This window comes from Cystoisospora suis (genome assembly GCF_002600585.1).
Source record: "Cystoisospora suis strain Wien I chromosome Unknown contig_1084, whole genome shotgun sequence".
Lineage (NCBI taxonomy): Eukaryota > Apicomplexa > Conoidasida > Eucoccidiorida > Sarcocystidae > Cystoisospora > Cystoisospora suis.
Genome location: NW_027153885.1, coordinates 1 through 24,696, shown reverse-complemented (window position 1 = coordinate 24,696; position 24,696 = coordinate 1). Strand labels below are relative to the sequence as shown.

At 52.7% G+C, this 24,696-nt stretch overlaps 2 protein-coding genes across 2 annotated transcripts; one reads left to right on the top strand and one right to left on the bottom strand.

Annotated features, from left to right (window-relative positions):
- The first annotated feature begins 51 nt into the window (after positions 1–51).
- On the top strand, positions 52–11,695 carry CSUI_002614 (signal recognition particle receptor alpha subunit). The gene is made up of 16 exons (XM_068062814.1): positions 52–356; positions 1,079–1,210; positions 2,018–2,195; positions 2,862–3,014; positions 3,465–3,609; positions 4,254–4,315; positions 4,801–4,944; positions 5,617–5,682; positions 6,204–6,354; positions 6,923–7,052; positions 7,615–7,694; positions 8,124–8,253; positions 8,538–8,687; positions 8,986–9,051; positions 9,743–9,835; positions 10,658–11,695. Exons 2-16 carry the CDS (start codon positions 1,097–1,099, stop codon positions 10,688–10,690), a joined length of 1,695 nt encoding a protein of 564 aa, XP_067925209.1. The 5' UTR covers positions 52–356; positions 1,079–1,096; the 3' UTR covers positions 10,691–11,695.
- Positions 11,696–12,661: 966 nt separating this feature from the next.
- CSUI_002613 (uncharacterized protein) lies at positions 12,662–20,356 on the bottom strand. Its single transcript, XM_068062813.1, has 9 exons — positions 19,710–20,356; positions 18,732–18,882; positions 18,115–18,292; positions 17,446–17,847; positions 16,527–16,849; positions 14,753–15,625; positions 13,528–13,576; positions 13,199–13,266; positions 12,662–12,834 (listed from the first exon to the last, which is right to left on the bottom strand). Exons 3-9 carry the CDS (start codon positions 18,194–18,196, stop codon positions 12,757–12,759), a joined length of 1,875 nt encoding a protein of 624 aa, XP_067925208.1. The 5' UTR covers positions 18,197–18,292; positions 18,732–18,882; positions 19,710–20,356; the 3' UTR covers positions 12,662–12,756.
- Positions 20,357–24,696: the final 4,340 nt, after the last annotated feature.

Below are 24,696 nucleotides of genomic sequence, written 5' to 3'. Positions count from 1 at the left end.
CATCCGCATGCAGAGAAACGATTCCTACTTCTCGCTTGCCGGCGTGTTTTAATGGTGAAAGTTGGCACGAGAGGACACGTACGGAACAGCAGGCTGCTTTGGTTCTCATGTTCTGTGGACGTCCTGTGGAGGAAGAGCCTGGCTGAACAAAAGCATCCCCTTACTTCGCATTTCTACGGCTTCCGGGCCTTTTGCGACGACGGGCCGTCGCTCACATCTCTTTTTCTTGTTCTTCATCGCTTTGAGCGTAAGTAGGCAGCCACCTTTCAGCGCCCGGGCTGCAGGGGTTCTGCATGGGTTAGTGTCGGGATAGTTGTCATTTCGAGGCGCCGGCGCATCTTCTGTGCTTCCCCTTGGTAAGCCGTTTACGTCTTGTGCTACTGTAGTCCGTGCGCCTGCTCTTGCGTGTTGGTCCTGCTCCTCGAATTTCCCTTCTCAAGCGGCGTTTTTGCGAACCGTCTCGTTGGGGTTTGCCGAGTTCTTTTCTTCTTCGGAGAGCGTGTAATTTGCGCACTTGACTGACAGGTCACAGCCTCAGGCCAGGTGCGGCCACGAGTATAGCGCTGCCAGGCACGACCAGCCTGGCCCTTGGGTTTTGCATGCCAGGTCGTTGTCCTATCTGTTTCCCTCTGTCACTGACTCTTCACAACAAAGGTACAACTCGTTACTTAGCCGCCTATTTCTTTCCCTAGAGACGGCTCTGCTGTGAACATACCTCCGCCCGTCTCTTGTCAAGCTTCGGATCTCTATCTTGTATCAGTTTTCCCGGAGACACTGACAGAAGTCGAAACTCCGAAGAACAACTGCGGACGGGCTCTGCATATTTCATGGTCCGCCGTTTCACAAGAGGTTTTCGGCCTTCTGAACCGATTTTTCCCAGCGAGCTTTGTTATTTTCTCTCCGGCGGTTTCCAGTTTGCGTTGACACCTTGTCTGGAATGCACTACGAAGGACTTCTGCAGGCACGGGGGAACTATCAGTTCAAGGAGACAAGCGACAGCAGGAAAGCAGAGCGTCGAAGGCTGAATTCTCTCATTTGGTGTTGCTCTTGTTCTTTGCTTTCTGTGTGTCCCGTGCAGTCCTTTCAAAACAGCAGAATGATTGATGCCATCTGCGCCTTCACCCGGGGGGGGGTCGTTCTATGGAGCTTCTGTTTCGCCAATGTTCAGGGCTGTCCTCTTGATTGTTTAGTCAAAGACGTCCTCCTCGAGGTATTCCTCGGACACTCGCTGTGCTTTGTACATGAACGGAGTTTGCGCAGGACATCTGGCTATCTTCGTGTGTCCGAACTCTGATATTTGTGTGTGCCTGGCAGACCCGTGCCATGTGTGGCAAACGGTGCATGGATCTATTGTATACACGCCTCGTTGAACCTCTCATCCCAGTTGGCTGCGCATGCCGCGAGCGCTTTGACAAGCTTCTGCACGAGTTGACGTTGGCAATCGTACATGTATACGTGTGCGTACACGCTCGTGTGTCTGTGCCAACTTTTCTCCTGAGCTGTGTACAGGTTTTCCGGTCATTCGTACTCAATCAAGATAATACTCAAGATGTGCCGGGGGTTGATTAGCGATCATCTGTGTGCTGGGCTGCGTTTCTTCCTGTCTTTCATTTAGTCCAGCCGGTGTTCATGGGGGAAGGATGCACTCATTCAAGGGTCGTTTCAGCTCAGGAAGACGGAAGGACAGGGGCAGAGGTTTATTTGGTTGTCAGCCACTGCCCATTCTCATCAGCTTCCCTGCTCGGTCTCGTACCGTCTCTCACCAAGAAGAGGTACCTGACTAGTGCTTAGCAGCTGGCGAGCTGTTTCCTGCCTGCTAGTGTGGGAATTTTTTTTTTAATCTTTCTGGGACGCTGTCCTCATCTTCCTTCGCCTCGACGTGCCATCTCACTTGTCGCGTCTTTTCGCGGTCGTTTTTCTTTCGGTCCTTCTCGTTCTGTCCTTACTAGTAGTTCCGTGTGGTCTAAAGGCAGATTGCTCTTCCTGATGTTTCTGGACTGTTTCTCTCTTTGTTTAGGAGCGCTCGGGAAGCTCCAGTGCGACCCTAACGCCGTACACGTTGCAGTGGAAGTTTCTCAACAACCTCGAAATCATTTTTGTAGTCATCTATCGGGGCATCGCGCAACTCGCTTTTCTTGATGCTCTCCTGGACCAAACTGCGCAGGCTTTCGTTAAACACATGCAAGGCAAAAAAGGTAAAAGAGCGTTTATCCCTGCTTCAGTTCGGCTTCAGTCGAGTACGACCTCTGCTGGCTCTACAAAGGCAATGAGGTGTTGAGTTCATGGGTGTGCAGATGCACACTCTGTTTCGGTCCACTGTGTGAGCTTCGTAAGCGTTTGTCCTTGCAACTGTCAGGTATTTCTTGCGAATTCTCTTGTGCTCTCGGAAGTAGCTGAACTGAAGTTAGATTTTTACTTGTGTAAATGACCCGTGCAGTTGTGCTAGGTGGTGTGTGTACCGAAGTTTGAGGCGCTCAGCAACAATATATGCTGGCTTTCGGACGTTAGAATGAGCACCTGTCATATTGACCTGTGTCTCTGAGCAGCGTACCGCGTTAAGGCATGAGTAATGAACTGCGCCGTGACAGCCCTGAGTTTGAACCACGGGGGGTACACCCGGCATCTCCGGCTTTCAGCTTCACGCTGGTTTTGCCTTCAGCTGGAGTGCTTAGTGGTGTTTGGTTGTGTATCAGGTTCATTCTTCTAAGCCTCTAAACCTTTTTCACGAATGCCCCAAGGCCTCGTTGCATTCTCGGAGCAAGCACATCTGCTTGCATCGCGGTTGAGTATAGTTCTTGAGGTCCAGAACTTCTTCTCTTGGGTATTTCATTCTCTTTTGCAGCTCTCCCTTCTGCGTTCAGCCCTTGATTACGTGGCAAGCCCACCGGATGTTCCCTTCGACGATATCTTCGTTCAACTCTTCTCGACCTTGCATCAGCAGCAAAAAGAACGCCGCACGGCCGGGGGCGGCCGAGGGGGGGGTTTCAAGCCCAAGAAGAAGAAGAAAGGAACTGGTGAGCTTTTACTGCTTTTATTGACACATTCGGTCGTTGCTCCTCTCTTGCGTACACACGCTTGGATATTGAAACTGGCTGTCATACATCGCCTTGTTGGGGCTGGGGTTCATGCTTATCAGGCACTGGCGCCTGACCACCGAGAAGGACGAGGTAGAATCGAAAAGGCGCGGACGAGCACGCCGGAGGGCGACAAGGGTGGCGTCGCTAGGTGTGTTAGTTCACCGTCTGTCTCGGCTACAACAGAAGATGCGAAGGAGAGGCGGTCAACGTAGCAGAAACCGTTGTCAGTTTTTCATATCCTCTCTCTCTTTTTCACTGCTTTGTTTCAGTGGATGTTTGTATCACTCTGGTGTAGTAGAAGGTGCTCTTCTGTTCACGGAGCCAGCCGACTGCGTTTCATGGTCGTAACTAAGTGCTGTGACCGACTGCTTTGCTGTTGGCGCGCAGACGGAGAAGATGACGAAGACGAAGACGCTGAGGACAAGGGCAAGAAGGGGGGCAATAGTGGGGCGCCCCGAAGCACCCGAGCGCCGCGCGAGTGGGACAGTCAGCAACGTGTCACGAAGAAGAATATGGATGCCCTTGACTTCAGGTTCGGCCAGTCGTGGTGTTACACGGGTTTCTTCGTTTCATGACATGAGAAGGGCGCAGGTCGGTGTTTATGCTGTCTTGTGGCAGGCAGTTGTTTATCAGTTGGATCCACCTCGTTGCAGATCACACTTGCGTGCTGTCGTTTCGTAAATACAGACTGCTGATTGTTTTCTCGCTAGTGTTTCATCGTAGTTCATCACGAGGAAAATACTCACTGGACCCCTGTACTTAAGCTGGAGTCGACCATGCTGCTTGTGTTGAAGTGCTTCCACAGTCGTTGGTCTACAAACGGCTCTCCGCATCCAGGTGTGCACGTACGGGGAGTTTCAAGTAGCGTACGTTCCAACCTTCGTGTGTCTGCGTTCGCACTCCCATCTGAAACTGCGTCCTTCTCTGTGTCCGGTAGGGGTCGACTTGGGCAGCTGCGCCTCGTGCATGCCGTGGACGTACGTGGTAGCTGTTGCTTTCCATGTGGGGTCCCGGTAGTCCTTATTCGATACTGAGGAGAGAAGCAGGCTAGACTGGGCTAAACGCACAGCTCTAGAGGGTTAGCTTCTTCAGCTGTTTGTTTCAGGGCCTCACGGGAACTTCTGTGAGAGTGGAATGACGGCCTGTCTGATGCGCTCTGTCCTTCTTGTTGAACAGCAAAAAGACGAAATCCGCGGATGACGAGTTCAAGATGCACATGACAGAGCGCAGCACGTACGGTACGGGCCACTCTCGGGTGTACTAATACCGGGAGCTGTTGTATCGAAGGCCACTTCTGTGCTTTCGATGAGCTTGCAGCCTTTTTTTTTCACTGACTAGAGGCGAAATGATTCCTTTTTTCTGTGGTGCCCTAAACCGGAACGGTTCAGTGTTAACTCGTGTGTGGATGCCCGTCTTCCTTGCCTGATGAATGCAGTCTGAGACATTGCACCTACCTGGTGATGTCTTTTTTTTTCACGATATCCGCGGTGTACAAATCCATGTTAGTGTTTCGTCACATGTGTTTGACTGGTAACCATTTCCCTCTTCGTTAGCCGTGAAATAGATCACTGGTATGCCCCTGGTAGTTCTTGGATGCTTGCCCGTTGACTTTTCGAATCTTTCAGCTCATCAATACCTAGAGAGGCCAAGTAGTGTCTCTTTCAGTCGTCTTTCTCCATTCAGACCGGGTCGCTCGGGTTTTTCCTCGCTCGGTTTGTTGCAGGCGCTGACGAAGAACTGGAGGACTCTGATAACGATGATGACGATGATTTTGCTCTGAATGGTGGAGACGATTCAGGGACGGGCAGTGCTACTCGTGCGGGGGGATGGTTTGATCGCCTCACTTCCAAGCTTCAAGATTTTACGGGTGAGAGAATTGTCGCTGTTCCGGATGAGTAGGTCTTCGACCTTTGGGGTCGTCTTCTCTCTGCGCTTCTAAAGCTAAGTCCCGGCTCAACACGGTCACATACTCAAGCGTCTTCCATTCTCTCACTCCACCTCGTTTTTGTGCCACTCTGCATTGAGAATCGGAGAGCACGAGCGTTTCTTTGGTAGCTTTGGGAATCTGAAAACAAGTCAAAGCGGTGTATACACGGTGACTGCATGGGACTTTTTCAGTGAGCTCGAAGAGCTCTCACCGTCTCTACACTCTTGGGCCAGTGTAGAGGCGGGGGGTTCTTCGAACTCATTGAGAAAGCCACACGCGATCACCGTGTTCACTCCGCTTTGACTTGCTTTAGATTCCCAAGGTTCTTGGACTTATGCTCGTCTTCTATTTTCGTCAATTTTTATGCCTGGAAGCGTGATAGTACAGATACCGTGTCAGTCTGGGATTTCTAGATCTAGCAAAAAGCAAGGAAGAGTTGTTAGGCTGTTTGTGATCCGTTCTTTTCTCCTCATTGTTCTAGGGTATTTCGTTTGTTTTTGTCCCCGGCCTTCTCACAGTGTGTACTTTCTCCATTATGGCCGTCAGCGACAATAGAGCTCACTCAATCTTGACTGGGTGGCCTCTGTAAACGTCGTGTTGTGTTTCTTGCAGGTAATAAGGTTCTTACGGATGCTGACATAGCGGAAACTCTTCCTGCGTTCCGATCTTTTCTTGCTGGTGAGTGCATCCTTCTTCTCTTCATACACGTGTATTCCTGGGTGTTGGAGTCAGATACATGCAGTTTTTATGGTTCGAGCTATTAATCTCACAGGTGTGTGCATCTACCCCGCGGATGTTGTCGGCTCTTCACTCCGGCTGTTCGAGTATTCTGCCGGTCGCAGCGAGGCTAGTAAACGAGGAGCTGCACCGTTGCTTTGTGCAGTTTGACGCAGTGACGCTTCAATCGGTGCTCTCCCCCCGCTTCCTCGGGTGTACGTTTCGTAACTTCAAAATATTGATACAGCTTTCTCTCACGGGTTGGCATCTTGGGCGGAGAGCCGCCCCGCATGCATCCGTCTTTCTTTATGTCCTTCTGTCGTCCACATTCTTTGTCCTTAAGTTTTCCGTTGAGGGGACGTTAGAGAGTTTTTATGCAGTCCGTTGTCATGTCGGTAAAAGCGAACCTGTGTTAGCTGAAGGGGGGTTTCCTTGGGCATAATGCGGGTTGAAAGGCTGAGGTGTCGTGTGATGGCGCCTAGGCAAAAATGTTGCGGAAGAGGTGATCGACCTGCTCTTGCAATCGGTGCAGTCGCAGCTCAAGGGTACCCGTACAGCATCTTTCACGTCAGTTAAGCAAACAGTGCGTCTGGCTATGCGTGACGCCATCGTTAAGATTCTTACACCCAAGAAGTAAGGAAGAAACAGGTCGATCTGTTTTCACGCTGCATTCTCGTGAGCATGTCAGCCGACACAGGTCATGAGATTTGCATAGCTCGACTCCCGTCTGTCATGAGCCAGGGTCTTCATCGGAGAGACGAACACGGCCCTCTCCGTCGTGTCGTTGTTCTCATACGGAGTACCGCGAAACGCACCTCCACTGCCGTCCGTCCAACGGTATTTCAAGAAATCCATGTATACTCCGTTTTCTGAGAAGGGTTGGTGCTTGGACATTCCCTTAGGGTTTCAGGGCCGTTTCGGCTGTAGGGACGTTCTCTCATCACCAGTGTATATCTCATCTCCTGCATTCGTAAGCATTCGAGTATGATATATAGTGGTTGCTATTAATGGATTATTTGGCGGGGCTACTCTTGCCGTTGTATGACTCTCAAGTGGTTGCTTCTTTATAAGAATCCATGTATGAGGAAGAGACCAATGATGTACTCAGTGAGTTCTTTAACCGTAAGCCGTACACCAGAAGAAAAAGTGCCGTTGTCCAGGGAGAACGTTGCTTGTTGCTGTGGGCTGTTGTTGTCACCAGAAACGTCGATGTTCTCCGTCTTGCGCTAGAGGCAAAGGCAGAAGGCCGAGTGTTCTCGATTGTCTTTCTTGGTGTCAATGGTGTGGGCAAGTCCACCAATCTCGCCAAAGTCGCGTATTACCTTAAGCATGTAAGTCGTGAGAACCCGCCTCCCCAACGGGTGCTCAGTTAACAATCTGGCGTCTTCTCTTGTGCTATGCCTGTGTGTTTTCTTTAAGACGGTGAGGTTCTTTGTGGCTTCTTTTGTCACAAGGGAAGTTCACCATAAATCGTTTGGAAAGGAAGTTTCTCATGTCGGAAAAACAATAAGTTAAGTGGATGATGGAGTAGAGTGGGCATCTTGACAAGGTGAGGGTGAAGTGAGGGAGGCATCGTAAACACACACAAGCGTAGGCGTGACAGCGTACGAAGAGGGTTGATCTCTTTGAACTGGACAACAGGTCACGCTTGACTTAGTAAACAGGTCAGCCTTTACTTTGGGTACGAAAAGGGTGTCCAACCCATAGGTGTGTGTGATTCAGAAAGAGTACACATGTTAAACAACATCGCAGCTGGCACACTGGAGGAGGCAGGATCGGCTGCGACATTAGAAAAGAGAGAGAGGTAAAAATCGTCTGGTTTTCCGGCGAGAACTCCACGTGCGATCGTTTTTTTTTTTTCTCTGACATGCGTTTCGCACATTTTTTTCGCAGAAGGGAAATCTAGACGTTTTGATTGCAGCCTGCGACACATTCAGAGCTGGGGCTGTCGAGCAGCTACGAACACATTCTCGGTAAGAAAAAGAAGTTGCCCTGCTTCAGCCGAGTCTGTCTCTGCGAATCTCGTGTGGGTTCCTTTTCTTCAGTCAGCACGCTTCCGTGTCAAATGGATTTGCTCCCTGGGCCTTTGTTGGTTGTTGCAACCGCCTGAAAAGAATGGAGAGAAGTTGGGCTGGGGGTCACGAGTTGCGAGACTCTCTTGGAAATCCGTGGATACTGCTTTTTTTTATTCCTTGATATTTCTTGCCGGAAAAGGCTTAAGGCACTCGTGCGTAATCTTCCATGAACTCTGAGGGGTCGGGGTAGGGAAGAACGGGAAGGAGAGACTTCTCTTTTCGGTTCACTCGTGTCGAGAATCTTCTGGTGGGGTAGACAAAACGGCTCACCTGGTGAGACTATCAGAGAACTTTGGTGGGTTGTCTCTTTGTACTCTGTGTTCTCAGCTGCCTGGGCGTTCCTGTGTTCGAGCGAGGGTACGGAAAAGATGCAGCCGCAATAGCGAGAGAAGCTCTTGCTACCGCACGTCAACAAGGCCGTGATGTTGTTCTTATTGACACTGCTGGTCGTATGCAGGTATGATCGTATAACAGTACAAGAAACTCTTTACATTCGTCTATCGTCTTGATGTGTTTACCTTTTTCGTTATACGTACTCTCGGACTCTGCATGTAGTCAAGAATCAGTATTATGTGAGCCATTTCCCGTCGGTCCACGGCCAGAGTACCGAGGAACCATACTACGTGTGTCTGCCTCCAGGCAAGGTTATATGGGGATTGTTTAATTTCTCCGAGTTTTGCCTCGAGTGACTGTGGTAGGTGGCTGGTTGCATGTACGTCAAGGTGGTTCTTTCCCTCTCAGGATAATGAGCCGCTCATGCGAGCTTTGGCCAAGTTAGTGGCAATAAACGATCCGGATTTGATTCTCTTTGTTGGCGAAGCCTTAGTTGGGAACGACGCGGTGGATCAGCTCAAGAAGTTCAATCAAGCTCTTATAGACCTAACTGCGACTGTAAGTGAGACCTGGAGCCGCGATCGCAGTTGACGGGTGTCCATTGAGCACGGATTTCATTCGTTGTTGCAGACAATAAGACTCAAGGGTGTCGGTCCAAACTACTCAGTGATAGGCATTGCCCGGAATGTGTATAAGTGGACTATAGCGAGTAGCCCTTCGTACGCCTTTCTAGACTCATTCGGCTACATTCCACGGGTTCCTATATGGATCGTCTGGTTGTAGACACTATAGGTTCGATCTAGCGACACCAGAGTGAGGTGTAGTTTCGTGGAGTGTTCGTGTTGTCTTCTCTTAGAGCGGGCGGCGACCACGTACAGTCGATGGAATCATCCTAACGAAATTCGACACTGTCGACGATAAGGTAGGTCGGGGAGATTGAACGGCTCATCAAAAGAGTGACTGATTGAGAACTCGCTTTCAACGACGTACAGTCGATGGAATCATCTTAACGGAACTCGACACTTCCGACGATAAGGTGGGTCGGGGAGATTGGGCGGCCCTGATGCATTGAAAGGCTTTGGTCTTTCAATGCATCAGGGCCGCCAGGGCCAGCTAGGGGGTGCTGACGTGCTCATGTAGTGCGATACCGCATCAACATACCTCGTGTCAGCAGCGTCAGTTAGCTTGGGGTAGAAACACAGCCATCCATGTAGACAAGATCAGTTTGTTTTGAGTCGGCGTAACACCTCATAGAACTTCCGCTTATGCGCCGGACCGAGACCGTGCGTCAAAAAGTACGCTGGGGCTTCTCAAAGAAACGAAACGTTGTCCATATGTTTCTTGTTCCTGCCGTCAATGCAGGTGAGGGGCCGACCTACTTGGAAAGACGGCTGAGGAAGGGAGAGAGTCAGAATTGCTGCTTGTTGAAGAAGATTCGGTAGTGTGTTTTGAGGTTTATGTGATGGTGTGGACTTCAGTTCAAGTCCGTTTCACGGGGTACCCGGGTTCAGGTCGACAAAAGTATAGCCGTCATTATCTGTCTGGCCTAGGCATGTGTTCTGCTGCTGCGATTAGTCTCCTTTCTTTCCTCTTGGGTGCTGTCCTGTTTCTAGGTTGGCGCTGCCCTTTCCATGGTCTACATCACGGGGCAGCCCGTCGTTTTCGTAGGGACAGGCCAGAAGTACCCCAATTTGAAGAAACTGAATGTGAGTCATATCTTGTCGGAGAGATGTATCCGGCGGTGTCGGAAAAAGAACACGCGCTTGTGTTCTCTCTCTGTTGAAAGCATGCCCGGTTCGCTCCGTGTACTGGAGGCGGGACAGACATCATTCTGACGTGTTAGTTCTTTCCCATCTTCCGGTCACTCAGGACCTCAGTTGTAGAGTCAGCGAGGTAAGGCGAGATGGCCGGAGAAAGATTTGGACCGTGCGGGAATTGTTCTGTCTCCTTTTTCCTTTGAGGGGCGTGTCCCTACACTTCGACGAAGTGTGGTTCTTCGGCAGTTCGTGTTAGGCTGCTAACGCACGGGAGACACGTGCTGGCGGTCTCCCGTGCGTTAGCAGCCTAGAGACTTCTCTTTCACGCGAAGTGCCAGACCCCATGAAACGCAGCATCCATTTTTGGCACTTGCTGCAGAGCTTTAATGCACGAGCGTCTGAAGTACGGCAGTCAGCACTGGGTGTCACCAGTTATTTCCTTCTAAACTAGTTTTTTTTTTCGCGATAATCTGTTAGTACCAGAGGTCTCCCTACAAGGGGTTTCTGCCACATGCGTGTTTCTTCCGGTGGTAGTGTCCTTCTCTCAGTTTTCAGCACTTCCCAGCTATGGGGGGGAAGTAGGAAAGCTCGTCTCACGATGAAACAAAACTGCGTTGCTTTTTGTTTTGTCGGCTTTCCGGGCTGACCCTGCTCGTTGAAACCTTTCATTGTGTGATTCCGAGCAAGGGTTCTTGTGTTCGCTTTCCGAAGCACGGATCAGTTCTTCACCTCCATCGCTTCGCCCGCATTGTTCTTTTTGCTGTCATGCAGCCTAATACGGTGGTCAACGCTCTTCTTGACTAGAGAGGAAAGGTGACAGGTCTCGGTGACTTCGAGACACTCCGGATGACAGTAACGTGCTAGATCTCTTCAGGAGCTAAGCAGCAGAACCGATTTCGGCGTGAAGACCAGATAGTCCGTATGCCTTTTTGATTTTCTAGAGCGAACGGGTGTATGGCATGCGCAGCGCAGGCCTTCTTCAAGCTGCGGAAGCAGGAGTGCAGTTCGGTCTGTTAAGTCGTCTTCCCAGGATGGAGACGGGCACATCCCGTCTCAGCAACGTGGCGGACGGTGTCGCCCGGCAGCAGTGCTCGTTCCTGGGTTAATTTAGGCTCTTGAGAAATGGCGGTCACTGCTGCTCTGACGCGTTATCACCGGGCACCTCTCTCGCGGTGTTAAAGAACGCCCAGGGGCCGTACTTCATTTATTCATGTAGAGAAGAACGTACCTTGTTCAAGTTGTGTTCACGTGCCCATATACGGTGACTCTTGGTAGCTCTTCAACGATTTTAACAGAGCCACGTGGCGTGTGGGCGGTCGCATTTCCTGTGGTGGATGTGATTCTCGGATGCGGGACATACACGCCTTGAAAAGCCGCAGGTCTCCGGTGGTCCTGGGCTGCTCTGTATAAGCGGGCAGGGCACGCCGAAGACGGCAACTGCATTTCACCCAGTTACCAGTCTCCTTTTATAGTCCTTTTGTACAGCAGTGGCTCCGTTGTTGGCATATTGCAGATCATTGCTGCAGGGCTCAGCAACAGGGAAAGAGGCATTCATTGCTCGTGGTGCACCCATCCTGTTGCAGGCAAAAACACCCGTAGACCACACCTGCCCTCCGTTTTGTTGTGAGGACCACTCGCGAGAATAACCGTACTCCAACGCGTTCGTGCTGTAGCTGTTGTTGGGCTTTGGAATCGTCTGGTAGACGATGCCAAAGCCCAACAAGTTCTACTGAAAATCAATCCAGCTTTCAAAAGCAATTGGTGGCCGGCCTCTAGTACCGCTGCGTCTTCGGGGTTGGAAAGGGTGAGAGGGGGAAGCAGCATGTCATGCGCTTCTATTGATTGATCGAGACAGTGCCCCCGAGACGAGAGGTACTTCTTTGTGGTACTGTTCGATACGGGAAGTACGCTGGAGACGCAGTTGTCAACGGTTTGGTGTAGTTCTTGGCGGTGACGTCATGCGGATGCCACACACAATACAATCCCATGCCTTGTCTTCTTACCGTCAACCATACCAGCAGCTTTGGAATACGTCGGAAATGCTCCTTCTCTCACATATGCATTATCTCTGGTCGCTAGTTTTCGGTGTCTTCACACCGTGAGGCGTGCCCGTGAGTCCGTGTACCCGTCCGACCCCCCAGACGCGGACTCGCAGCAGATGGGAAGACGGTCTGGTCTTACAGCACACCTGGCACGGCAGGCGCGCACGTCGGCTGAGGTATTGCCGCAGCAGGGTTAGAGTCGCGGACGGCGAGACGGAGGGCCGTCGTTAGCTATCGGCAGGCTTACGCTGGTGGTGTATTCTAACATCAGCTACAGCAATGAGGCGGCTTACGTGTGAACATCGGTCCTGCATGTAGCGTCACGCCTGGCGAAGACGGCTTCGAAATGTCTTCTGCTATAGTGGGAGCGGTATCAGGTTTCGCCCACCACTCTTGAGAGGCAGCCGAAGACCCCTCCCGGTACCATAGTAGCGGAAGACGTTGACGTCATTTCTACGCGGCAGCGGACACAGGTAGAAGACGAGGTGCTGGCGGGTGAGCTGTCCTGCCTCTTTTGCTCGGTCATGCCGGTTTTCGGTGAGGGGCGCGCAGCCGTGGTAGTGGAAGCCGGAGGCGGCATGCCGACAAGGGTTTAGAAGACGAGTGTGGAGCCCACTCGTATGTCAAACAGCCAGAGTTGTCGCAACTGACTGGCACTCAGAAACATACTTTGGTCAACTAGCAAGTTTCTGGTCGCCCCCCGTAACCACGGTAGGAAGTCAAGCTGTTCTGGAGTAAGACTGATCACGCTTCTGGTGTTTGGGGTGACTCTCGCTTTCCAACTCAGGCCTTCGGATCAAAGGTAGTGAGAGCCAGCTGCCATGCACTTTATTTCTCGGGAAGCTCCCCCGGAGCCAGTCGAGCATCTCCATCGCTGAAATAGACACTGTATACACCTCTGAGCAGCTGTAGACAGCACAGAGCACCAGGCGCTCGAGGACACCGCCTGAAATGAAACGGACTGATCGACAGCAAGCACTCCCCAACAAGTACCTTAAACACTCGGTGCAGTTGTGTAAAACCAAAAATAGCAGTCAGACCGTTGCAAACGCAGCAGCACGTTTCTGATCGTAGATGACGATCGCTCCTAGTGGTAATCACGCGAGCATGAGCCGCCTCTTAATGCGAGCAGCATCTCCACGGAGTACGACAATAGCTGAGGTGACAAAAACGGATACTAGTACCGCGGGTAAAAGCGTGTGTCTCTGTTGGCCTCTCCCCCACCACACTTGAATTCTTCGCCACTTTGTCGACGCAAAACATAGCTCACTTGAAGTTTCTCCTGGAGACGAGCGAGCTCTTCTGCGTTCTTGTTGAAGGCCTCGACGTCGAACTGAGCTACGCTGGCGCGCAGGGAAACCAAAGGTACCAGAGACATGCAATGTGTAACGGCCAAGACGTGTACCGAGACGGACTGTTGACAGCCCGTGAGATCAGCGGGGCAGCAGATTCGAAGGAGGCTCTGGACAGATGCACGGACGTTTTCCGTCGGTGAAAACAGGATCTTTGTGCTGCCTACGGAACCGGTTCTGGCTTTGCCGCAATTACTCTGGTACCACTGGCTTATCACTCAGAACAACACGACATCGTGAAGCGTACTTGTAAGCCTTCCGTCTTCGCCGCTCGAGTAAAGTCTGAACGAAGGTCCCTGGAGACACATGTGGCAGAAAATATAAGCAAGAGACTTGCCGTGTCCGCGGCCTGAAATGGTAACCTCACGCTACCTGCTTGTTACCCCGGCACCTGGTGAATATATTTGTAGTCCAGAGACGTTAAAGGTCGTCAAAATAAGCAGAACAACCGCAAAGAAGAATAGTTTTTGCAGCCACTGGTTGAATAAATCTGCTGACAGCTCCACTGCCTCCGTCTCCCCGGAGACGGTCCCACGTAAGTGCCACACAAGGAATTTGCCGGATACACATCCGCCTGTACCTCAATTTGGATGGAGAAAGCGTGTGGTGTTCTTCTCCGCGCCGCAACTGTGAATACTTCAGAGCGTCTATGCCCGTGAATCGTTGCTTTGTGCTTTGTACCATCATGTGGTCTCAAGTATTCGTGTTATCTCGCTGCTTGACAGATATCCATACCTGCGAGTCCCCCAAAATCACTACCTACGCGCGCAGGTGTTTCATGCGCAGAGGCTGGGTGGCATACCATGACCATGTACGCCGCCGACTGCCATCTGGAAGAGGACTGCCCCGCTGTCCGTGTGTGGCTGTGCATCCGGTTACGGCCTTCACCACGAACTCACTAGGGGAATAGTCGGAGGCAGTTGCTGCGTGAAAGGCGTAAGCGGCACAGACGTCGCACGCGCCCAGAAGGTATGTAAGCGGCTCGACAATGTCCCAAGAATAGAGAAAGTATGTCCCATAGAAAACAAGAGATGCTTGTACAGAAAGAAGGGCGCACATGCTCCATGCCACCACGCTCCGGACTGAGCCAACACGCTGGTCTAACTGCAGCTGACACGCCAGCACAAAGCCGCCCAGCACAGAGACCAGCCACACCTCCATTGATAGAATGGAGACGTGATAACATTAGCTGAAGGCCAACAACGAAGCGTGAACATGAAGCCAGCACGCCGCCGTTGAAGACACCGGGCAGCCTTACGTAAAATTTACTTTCCTCACCGCCTGTGCTGCTTCATACCAGGCAGTTCCTCTGTAAACAAGTCTGGTCCTCGTCTGCAGTTCTCTGCTCCCTGACAAACGCTAACCAGAAACCTGCCTATGGCGGAAGACTGACGAACGCACCGTCTCGAGAACCCAGGTATAGCGCCACACAGATATCAGTCGCACGAGCTGTGGACGCCGAGATGCCTTACCTTGAGTGCGTGGTCTTTCTCGTGTTGCCGCATCCTTGCACTCACTTCCTGCTCTACCAACGCTAATTTTCTTGCCACTCTTTCCTTCCCTGACAGAATTCCGAAAGCCAGAGCCTCTTCGAAGTCGTCGAAGGTTGTCTCGTTTTGCCGGCCTGGAGCTTCGGTTTCTTCTGAAGAACGCTCGGACGGCACCCGCGCGGCGTTCCCGGAGCACTCGCCCTGATAGTCAGAAGGTATGCCCCGTGCAGACAACAGGGTACTGGAACAATTCAGCCCTTTGTGCCTCCCCTGGTACTGCTGTCCTGACGATGGAGGGACGCTACAGGCTTCGCCCTCTGACGCAGTCTCTTGTCGTTCCCTGTCTGCAGAGCATTCAGCTTTGGAGCAGCGTGCAGCATAGGGCTTCCTTCGTCCTTGGCTATGCAACAAGTACCCTCGAGCAGCGGTAACCACTGCCTGCGTTATGCTATCAGGACAGGGCATGAAAAGCGCAAGAACCTCCGATGGCCGCAACAAAGAGCAGTTTGCAGCTTCCGCTGTTGTCTCACAGCCAGTTCCTTGTGTGAGCGGTCCCATCAGCTTCGTGAGAGAAAGGGGCGAGACACGGTAAGCCAATGTTTGTCGGCAACTCAAAGGGCTCGGGCGCAAGCTCTCCACCAAAACACCTCGGGAAGCAGCTTGCCCCTGACAGCAACTTCCTCCTGTACAGGCCTTCTCCGTTCCTCTATGTAAGGATGCAGACGCTTGTGCATCAGCTGTAACCACCGCAGAGCGCCACTTCGCAGGACACGGGGACTTGGACAGGACTCCACGGATCCTGGTAACGCGGACGTAGAAGAGAAAACCACGAAACAACAACTCCCGCAGCAAGGCCTACGCACAAAAAAGCAGAAGCAAACCCAACGAAGTGAAGGTGCTGAGAGGGCACACCAATTACCAGAAGCCTCGGACTGTCACTATTTTTCCGTGAACGTAGTGCGACAGGTAGTTAGAACTAACAAGCACCATGTGACATGGAAAATCCACTTCCACGAGCACGCAAAGGTAAGTACGCTGCATCCTGCGACGCCCAACGGGTTCGCCGCACGACAACCCCTAGACGTGGCGTTCAAGGACAGGGCCGGATGAAGCAAACCTTGTACACTAGCTTCACGGACAAACGGCCGGGAAACCGGGTCGTTCCCAGGCAGTCACGACTAAAATTGCAGCCATGAGTCGCCAGGCACAGCAAGCAGCAAGCACTCACACCCGGAACCCGACAGAACGCGCACACGGAAAAGCCCACGCATCGGACACCCCGCGTTGGAGAAGACACTCTATGCTACTCGGCGAGCAGCATCCTCATCAGCTTTCCCCGCTGCGTAGCTGACATCCAGTCCATGGCGGATTACTATCTATTGCTAAAAGGACTTGCCGTGTGAGACTTCGAAAAACTGGAATGACCAAAGAAACGTGAGAAACACCGGATTTGAGGTCTACGTTGAGAGCACTACAAGTCCGAGGCCTCTCCGAACAAAACAAAAATTCGACGTATGTATCGGAAAGAGATTAAATGTTCTCCCACCCACCACCCCCTGCCCGCATTCTGCAAGCCAAGAGTGCAAGTAACCACGTCTCCTGGTGGGCAACCTAATCTGACGGGCTATCTGCTGTGTGAGGCGTGCCTCGTGAGCCAGCTCTGTGGACTGCAGTAGTGTCGGGCGGTGAACACTGCCTGTTACTCGACAACCCAAACCAATTCCAAACTAACCGCCACATGCATTCATTGTCTTACATCGTCTGCAACTGCGAGACCATCCAGTGTACGCACGCCCTGGACAGAACAAGAGAGAGTCCGGTCTCCGTCCTCTATGGCGTCAGTGACCCGATGCCGGAAGCGTCCCACGGTGAGGGATGGGTGGACGTACACCTCAGCTGGCTGTGTCCGGCCAGTTTCCGGCAGTTTCAGAGCTAGCATGAAGTTACATGGCGGATCTGGCCTCCAGCGTCGACTTGACTGTGAGTCCATTGGACACAAGGAACTCTTGGCGGAATTTGCATCCACTGAAGGGGCGGAAACCCGGGAGGAGGCGGGTTGCAGAAGCTCGAAGGAGACACCTAAGGGAAATAGAGACTCGCAGGCAGGAGGACAACGTATAAAAGCCTGCACATTACATCTCTTCCGGACACAGAACACTATACGTAAGACGAGACAGACGTCCGAAAACGTGGGCACTCGAGAAGGCTGTCGTCTATAGCCGCAGCTTCTCAGTGTGAGATGATACGGAGAAAAACAACGCAATGCCCACTGCCGGGAATCATGTTCACAGAGGTACGATGAGTGCGGGTGCCGGAGCAGCGCTATTGTCTACTATCAGGCAAACGCACTGCCCGGCTCATACACCTAACCCTGTGAGCAAGCGGCTAAACTGACGGAGCTAACTTTCCCGCTTGCCCAGGGGATCGCACGGCGGGAGAGCCAGCAGCGTTCTGCGGTGGGCCCCCCTCAAAGCGAGCGAGATATTACAGAAGTCCTGCCTAAGCGCCCAAACGAGCTGACAGACCAGCATACCCGGAAAACGAACTTGACTCTCAACATCGGACAAAACACAGGAAAAGCACTTAGACCGGAGCTTGGAGTAGGCAGAAGGATGGCCATGCACTACTTCATGTGACACCTGAACACTGACCGATGGGGCTGAGAGAGCACTGACTTAACCAGTTGCTGCCTTCGCTCATCTGATCATCCCAGTTGACCAAGCCCTCTCCCGGCTTGTCACCCAGGTGCCGTTCGCCAATGTGTTTCACTTCCGGCCGCTGCATTATCAGCTTCTTCTTCCCTAGTACCTCCATCTTCCCCGGAACACTCGGAGCGGCAACCGCTGCCGTGGCAGCTGCTGCCACGGCACCAGCTGAAGCGCCAATGTTTCTTCCTGCTGTACGGAGCCACGGCAAAGGACGGCTCCACGCTGAAGCCCAAACGAGTGACGGCTGAATATGCATGTTCCTTCCCGTGGCCTGCCGACAACGCGAAGGGCACGTCTGCCCTGCTGGGCCCGGCAACGTACAGCGCTTCGAAACATTTCGCTGCAGTGTCCAACGAGGATATCGACGATCTACAAAGCAAAAGCGTAGGGACACATTGAACGTTACTCCTCTGCTTTGGATCGCCGTGCGGCGAACACGAACACCAGAACGGCGCCTCGCCTTCCAGCCGTCCCCGTGCCCTCGCTTGCAAAGCATACTGCCAGCTTCGCCCTCCCTTCCTCAGCGAATAATGCTGACATTCCCATAAGCTAAATCCCTCCTAAGCACTCTCCACTCGCATCAGAGAATAGCAGGCACACAGAGACGTAGATGAGAGGCACACAAAGTTCGCTCACCTTTAACGAGGCAACATCGAAGCAGCGCCACCTCGAGACGTTGGATCCCCCCTGCTGGAGAGCGCAAGGAGGCTCCGGCCATGAGTCCACTCCTGGCAGAAGCTGTCAAGGTAAACTCGTGCTTCAGAAAATCCCGTGTTCGCGCCGCCGCTGACTGCGTTGCTGTCAACGAAGTCAGCTTGCAGGGCGAAAACCGCACCAACAAAAAACAAGGAGCCGAAGGGTGCAGTAACGCGATCGCCATGGGCAAAGACAGAAACCATGTAATGACCGAGACGACAGGAAGCTATCAGAGTGGTGCAGCTGATGGCACCGCAGGTAACGAGCCGCCTTCACCATGAAACGTCTACCGGCGGGGCTGGGTCCCTGAAGAAATCGCCACTCTGACTCCGTAGCTCCATACTGCTTCTCGGTCAGCCTGCACTTCGTCGTGCCGCACTCCTCCTACGTGCACTCCTCCTCCATGTTTGGAAGGTACCGCATCTTCTCCCGTCCGGTTACAGAAATGAGATCGCACCTGTCAGCCACCCCATTTCTCCCTCTGCCATTAGGCGAGGCGGCAACTCTGCCTCCCTCTTCCCGTCTGCTGTATTCGTGATGCTATACGAAGTACTTACTGTGAGAATGTGGTCAGTTGAGTAGCCGAAGACGAAAACGGAGGCGAGAAAGAATGAACCCAGACGTCGGCGGTTGGAAATTAAACATCCGAGCACCACGCCGCACTCTAGATGAAGCCTCTGCTTCCGCTGCTTGTACCTTGAGATGCCCCTGAGTAGAAAAAAGTAGTCCGCGAAGCAATTCTGTCATGCGGCTGAAATTCCTCGTCCGTGCAACAACAGTAGCGCTGGCACCGCCTCTGAAGTGTTGATCTTAGAGCTCTTTTGGGGAGCGCTGCTGGCGCACACAGGCCCACCGGATAGGGCAGCTTCGGTATGGATGCAGGAACCGTGACAGAGTTGCTTTCCTGAAGTCATAAAGGTCAGTGACCACCACGTCATGCGCAGCCAATCGATTCGAGAAAATCCAGAGAAACGGTGAGGGTTGCTTGAGCGAAGTGGAGCCCTATCAACCGCAGGCAGACCCTTGGCCCAGTGGGGTTCTTGAGGAGTGACGATTTTGTGCTGCGTGGACGACTGCCTGAGAAGCGACGCGAGAAAGACGGTGTGTTCTCCCGTCACTGGGCCGATTGCTCTGCCTCTGCTTGTCGTTCCTGAAGCTCGCCGAGAAGTCAAGCAATAGTGCCTCGATGCCGCAGAAAGATGAAGTGCACACGAAAGGATCATGACCCTGTTACATCTAGCAAAGGGCGGTGACGCTTGTTGACCGCGCAGTTGTGTCATGCAGGTCTACGAAACCCGGGTAAGGCTGGGGCTGCCGCGATGAATCCTCGCAGTGGTACTCAAGCCGGAATTGCGTAGACTGAGCGCGTAAGTGAGACACTGCGAACCAAGCACCCCTGGTACTAGCAACCGAGCTCCCGCGCCGTACACGGCTAGGATAAACACCGAGATGCCTTTTTTTCTTCATGCAACTATCTCCGGTCTCCGCTACCCGCCACCAGGATGGCCGGGGACAAATGCAGCTGGGACACTTACTAGACTGAAGCGCCAAATTTCCCGGTATTTTCAAGGAAAGGGCGCTTGGATGGAAGCATGTCTTTGCTGGAACCTCGGATCACCGTCACACTTGTCTCACTGGTACAGTCCCTAACGTAGGCTGTACGGCTGCAGCAGCGCCGCGTTATTACGCCGACCGCCGCAGACCTCCAGACCGGCGTTTCGTGGTGGTCCGGGGCTCAGCGTCGATAAAAGCCTTCACGACGCCATCCTGCTGGCCACAAGCGAGAATCCGCGACGCTGTGCGGGGTGGGAAATTTGACGAGCCAGCTGCTCAAGCGCAGCTCAAGTAGCGGCGGCACAGAGCAGCGGGATACTGTGGATAGACAGGCTTCTGCGATAAGGAGGGACGGCGATTCCCGGCATCACCAAACATCGGTCTGTTTTAGAAAGTGAAAACTTACGGCTCAACCCCCAGCGGTTCCCCGGATTTCTGAGCTGCTGGACGCCAAACTGCGCACGCTGCGGCACCCGACCGCGAACAAGCGGCAGCAGGCGCCTCTTCCGCGCAGACTCAACCAACTATCGAGCGCCTGCTAGGTGTCCGTTGAAAAGTAAATAATCTCGCGAGTGCGGGCACCACAACAAGGGCTTCTAGCGCAATAAGAAGGCCTGCGTTATGACTGCGCTGGCGCACCCGAGGTGGACGAGAGACCCGCCTAGGCGGGGCCCCTCGGGCACAAGGTGGGGGGTCCAACGCACACGGGCCCGTCAACTGCCTCTTTCCGAGGCGGCAGCCTCTCTGAAAGTGGCGTCGGCGGCCTTCTCTAGCCGGATCTGATGCAGGTCGGTGTTGTGCCTGTGACGGACACGAGTATCTCTGCGGGAGATGTGTCCATGAGTTTAGACTGTGTGCACTGCGAACAGTACTCCTTTGGAGTCCGGTGCTAGGACAGCGGTAGAGCGGGACGCGCTACGTAGTAGACTAGTTGACGATAGTCCGTAGTGTTAGCAAGAGCCCACTCACCGGGGAGGCGGAAGGCCCGATTCTTTTGATATGTCGGAGTAGGTAGAGACAGGCTGTACAGAGGAAGAGACGGAGGAGTGAGTTCCTCTTCGCAGTCCGCTACTGAGCGGTAGCAGAGTGAGGGGAGGAAAGCGCCGCGGTTGCTTCCGGGAGTGGCGGAGCCCACACGTATCCCTTGTTATTTTTATGCATTTGCCCATGGTTTTTTCCTGCTACGGCGTCAGTAAGAGGAGTCGTGTTCGGATCTTTGTGTGAAGGCGTTGTCCTCGCGTTCCGAGAGCACAGCATTCCGTTGTTAGTGCTCATCTGGGCGCCGCAGTTCAACACCAGATAGTCATCTCCGGCACTATGGTTCACGGGGGCCTCTCCTTTGAGCGAAAGCGTTTCACCGCACGTTTGGATTTTTTTTTTTCTGACGTGTCGCGAGGTGCCTCAGCTCTCGTCTGCGAGTCCAGCTCCGAAGTCTGCCACGGGGAATTTCCGTGCCGACGAGCGCGGTTCTGAACTACCATAGGGGTTATGGCGGCGACCTCTGTGTTCACGAACAGGCCAGCGGCCTACGCCCTGGTACCGTGTCAGGCTGGCTCTCGCGTGCCACCAACCGAGGGGATCCACTCTGGGATCGTTCGCATAAAGAGCCGCTCGAGGAGAAGCAAATTCTTCTGCAACTTTCAGAATACGATGACCGCCCCACCGGGAAAAAGGTTGGTTCTTCTGTTCAGGGGTACCTGCGAAGGCGATGCCTCGGCAAGCGCCGGTTCCGAAGGTCGGATGAGATAGGGGTCAGTCAGGTCGGACAAGAAGAAGAAGGAAGGTGCCTGCCACGGTCAAGGGGTGCGATGCTCTCTATTGTCACAGGTTACAACTGGTCGGACTTAGGATTAGATCGGTTGCGTCACTCGTTCCGACCGAGGCACTGTTCGGCAGTTATCTGCTCTTAAGTGGACGGTTGTGCCGACTGTTCCCGGGTGAAATTACCTGGGTCGTAGGGCGTCATACACTAAGTAGCTGTAGTGGTTTCCCCTAGTGCACGGAGTTAGAGCCCACGGATCCCAGGGAGTCCTCTTGTGCCGCCAGTGACGCGTTAGGTAGCCGGTCTTCCTCCCCCAGGGGCTATCGTCCAAAATCTACTTCCTCTGCTCCCGGCTACCACTTCGACGTCGGAGCCCCCCTCAGGACTACGAGATTTCCAGATGTCCTCAACCTCCAATTCTCGGCCCGGACCTGACCTACCTACTGTTTTAACTCACTGCTACTCCGAGCGTCTGTCGGCCCCAAATCGGCGTCTAGGTCTCCACGAGTTTCCTCATAAAAGGATTTCACCGAGTTGGCCTCGACCCTCTTCTGGGGGTCTTCCCCGTCCTTGAAAGAACCAAAGCAGTTCTTCTTAACCTTCAAGTCTCGCCACGCATTCCCAAAGTGTGTCTATTTTCGTTTATCAATCGCACACCGGACCTAGTACGCACACGCTTGATTGAACGTCTTCCAGGACACACGCCTGTCGTCCCTGGACTCACGGTCCACGGTAATCAAGAATAAAAGGAAATTTCATCACATCTCACGATCTCGTCCACACCATTCCTCACATTTCACTCATTGGTTCACAACTACACACCAAAACCTTCACTCCTTTTTTTTCTTCTTCGGTCGTCTGGACCTGTCTGGACGGCTTCTCTGCGGTTCCCCTTATCGTTCAGTCTTGCCGAGACACGTCCCTCGATCTTGTTCCGCGTCACATCGCCTTCAGAGTTGTCCAAGATCAACCAATGTTCGGTCCTAACTGCTTAAATTGACAGATTAAAGGGTTTCAACACATTATCTAATTATTTCACACTAACTTTCATGAGGGCGCTCACTCAGTTTACCCAGCTAGGTACCTACACTATCACTAAACTTTACCGTATCCCCCCCCTCTAGAACTCGGAACTAAATATCCGTAGTATCAGATTCTTTGGCACACTAATCTACAGGTATGGAAGCGATAGCCACGCTTCTTCAGAGTACGGAGGGGCAGAGTAAAACTCTGACACCTCTTCCCCCCTATACGAGACGTTTCCCCCGCTTTTTCTGAGGAGGGTACACAATGCCACATCAATTGGATCAACGATTATCGACAATAATCTTACGTGTCGTAATTACCTTGGCTTAATCCAAAATCTAGGTGGCTTCTCCATTGATCGGGTCTTCTGATTCCTGGAGGGCATCTTTGAATCCCTTTGTAATAATTCTGTAGCAGTTGTCGGCACCCTTCGAGATATTCTTCGGGTTCCCAAGTGGTGCTCCCATCCATCCAGAATACTTTAAACCATCGTTGTCCTGTCATGGGGTTATCCCGATGTTTAAAGATTCCCTGTACCTCATATTCATTTCTTCCCACTGATAATTGCGTGCTTGTAGCGCTTCGTAACCCTGAAGTATCCTCTGTCCATGGTTTCAATAACGAAGCACGCAAAACAGGGTGCATCAACATCGATGGCAGCAACTTTAGCTTATACGCTCTTTCCCTCACTTGCCCTATTATCTTTAATGGACCATGATATCTTAAACTTAGGCTACGAGAAGAGCCTGATGACGACAACGGCAGGTGAGAGACCTTTAATCACACCGTGTCACCAACTTTGAATTCCACATCCCTTCTGTGGGTATTGGTGTCAGGATTTTGCAATCCTGCCTCGATCGCCGCGAAATTGGCCTAGTATTACCAAAGTGGCGATCGTGAACCGTACGAAGTCAAGGCAAACGTCCACCACCAGCCGCAACGACGCATCAAAGGAAGAAGGGAATCTCGCGGACCAGCGATAGTAGTAATCAATTCTAGAGACAAAGAGCTCCCTAGCCCGAAAGTAGCAAAGCGGGAGGATCAAACCAAAGACCAGGAGATCGACGCACATCGAGCGCGGAAGTCGAGGAAACGACAAGTAGAGCGGATGAAGCCCCCAAGGCCAGGAACGGCCAGATCACGCAAGTAGCGACCTAACAATCAAGAGACAGGCCCAGCAGGGGCATGCCGGGAGAATTAGAGCCCCGGAGAAGGCAAACTCGCCTTGAAAGAACCTTGAGCATCTCCAGAAGATCGCCGACGCACCGCCTACACCGTCACCGGAGAGTAAAAGAGTACGGCGCAAGCTGGACGAGTAGATTGACGCCTCCTAGGGAAGGCTAAAAGCAAGAGGGGAACCACAGGAACCTACTGGGAGCGTTTCAGAGAACCAGAACCACGTTTAGCGTAGAGGAGACCCATGACCCCGTTTTCATGATCTAGTGGAGAAGTCGTGAATTGCACGGCGGTCTCGCGCGGCACCTAGGCCCCGCACCGCCTTGAAATTAGCTTAGTTAGGTAGAGGAGAAGAAGAGGTATCTAGAGATTTTCGATTTGTAGCCGCACTCGCTAAATTAGGGAAATCGATATTTTCGCCCAGAATAGCATAGAGCAGGGGGACGCGCCGTCTACCCCGCAACTCACGCATAGCGGGACGCGATTCTGGTCGATCTCAGCGACCAAGCCACGTGGAGAGCTAATTCGAGGTGCGTTAGGCACCTCGCACAATTCTAGGAACTATTATAACCCCGCATTAAGGCGGGAACACATTTTTCGGAAAGATCGCAACGGCCGGACTTTCCAACCTGCACGCAAGCGCGCCAGGTAGCGCAGCCACGGCGCGACTTCCACACGAACCTAGTAGGGCTCCTAGAGGAGCCTAATGAGTATAATAAGGATAAAGAAACCTCCTCGGAGCCTAGAAGCTCAGGAGAAATCCAGTGACTCCAGGAAATACCAGAAGGGCCAACATAGGCCGACCAATCGGACCAACAGTCGGACAAGCCGAGCTGGCCCACGGACCGGAAGGACGAAACTACGGTCCGTGGATTGTAGGAAAGTCGCATTAGGGCCCCCAGAGGAGCCTAATCAAAAGAGGGAATCATTAGTAAGGCTAGTCTGATTATAGATATCTCAGAAGGGCCGGGAAAGGCCAAGAATTTCCAGGCGGGAAATTCTCC

Coding starts and splice junctions, on each gene's coding strand:
- CSUI_002614 (XM_068062814.1), top strand. CDS start 1,097: ATGATTGATGCCATCTGCGCCTTCACCCGGGGGGGGGTCGTTCTATGG. Junction 7,053..7,614: donor TCGCGTATTACCTTAAGCAT/GTAAGTCGTGAG, acceptor TTTTTTTCGCAG/AAGGGAAATCTAGACGTTTT. Junction 9,836..10,657: donor CCAATTTGAAGAAACTGAAT/GTGAGTCATATC, acceptor GCTGTCATGCAG/CCTAATACGGTGGTCAACGC.
- CSUI_002613 (XM_068062813.1), bottom strand. CDS start 18,196: ATGGCCGGAGCCTCCTTGCGCTCTCCAGCAGGGGGGATCCAACGTCTC. Junction 15,626..16,526: donor GTCTCGCAGTTGCAGACGAT/GTAAGACAATGA, acceptor TTTTGTGCGTAG/GCCTTGCTGCGGGAGTTGTT. Junction 13,267..13,527: donor CGAAGACGGAAGGCTTACAA/GTACGCTTCACG, acceptor GCGCCAGCGTAG/CTCAGTTCGACGTCGAGGCC.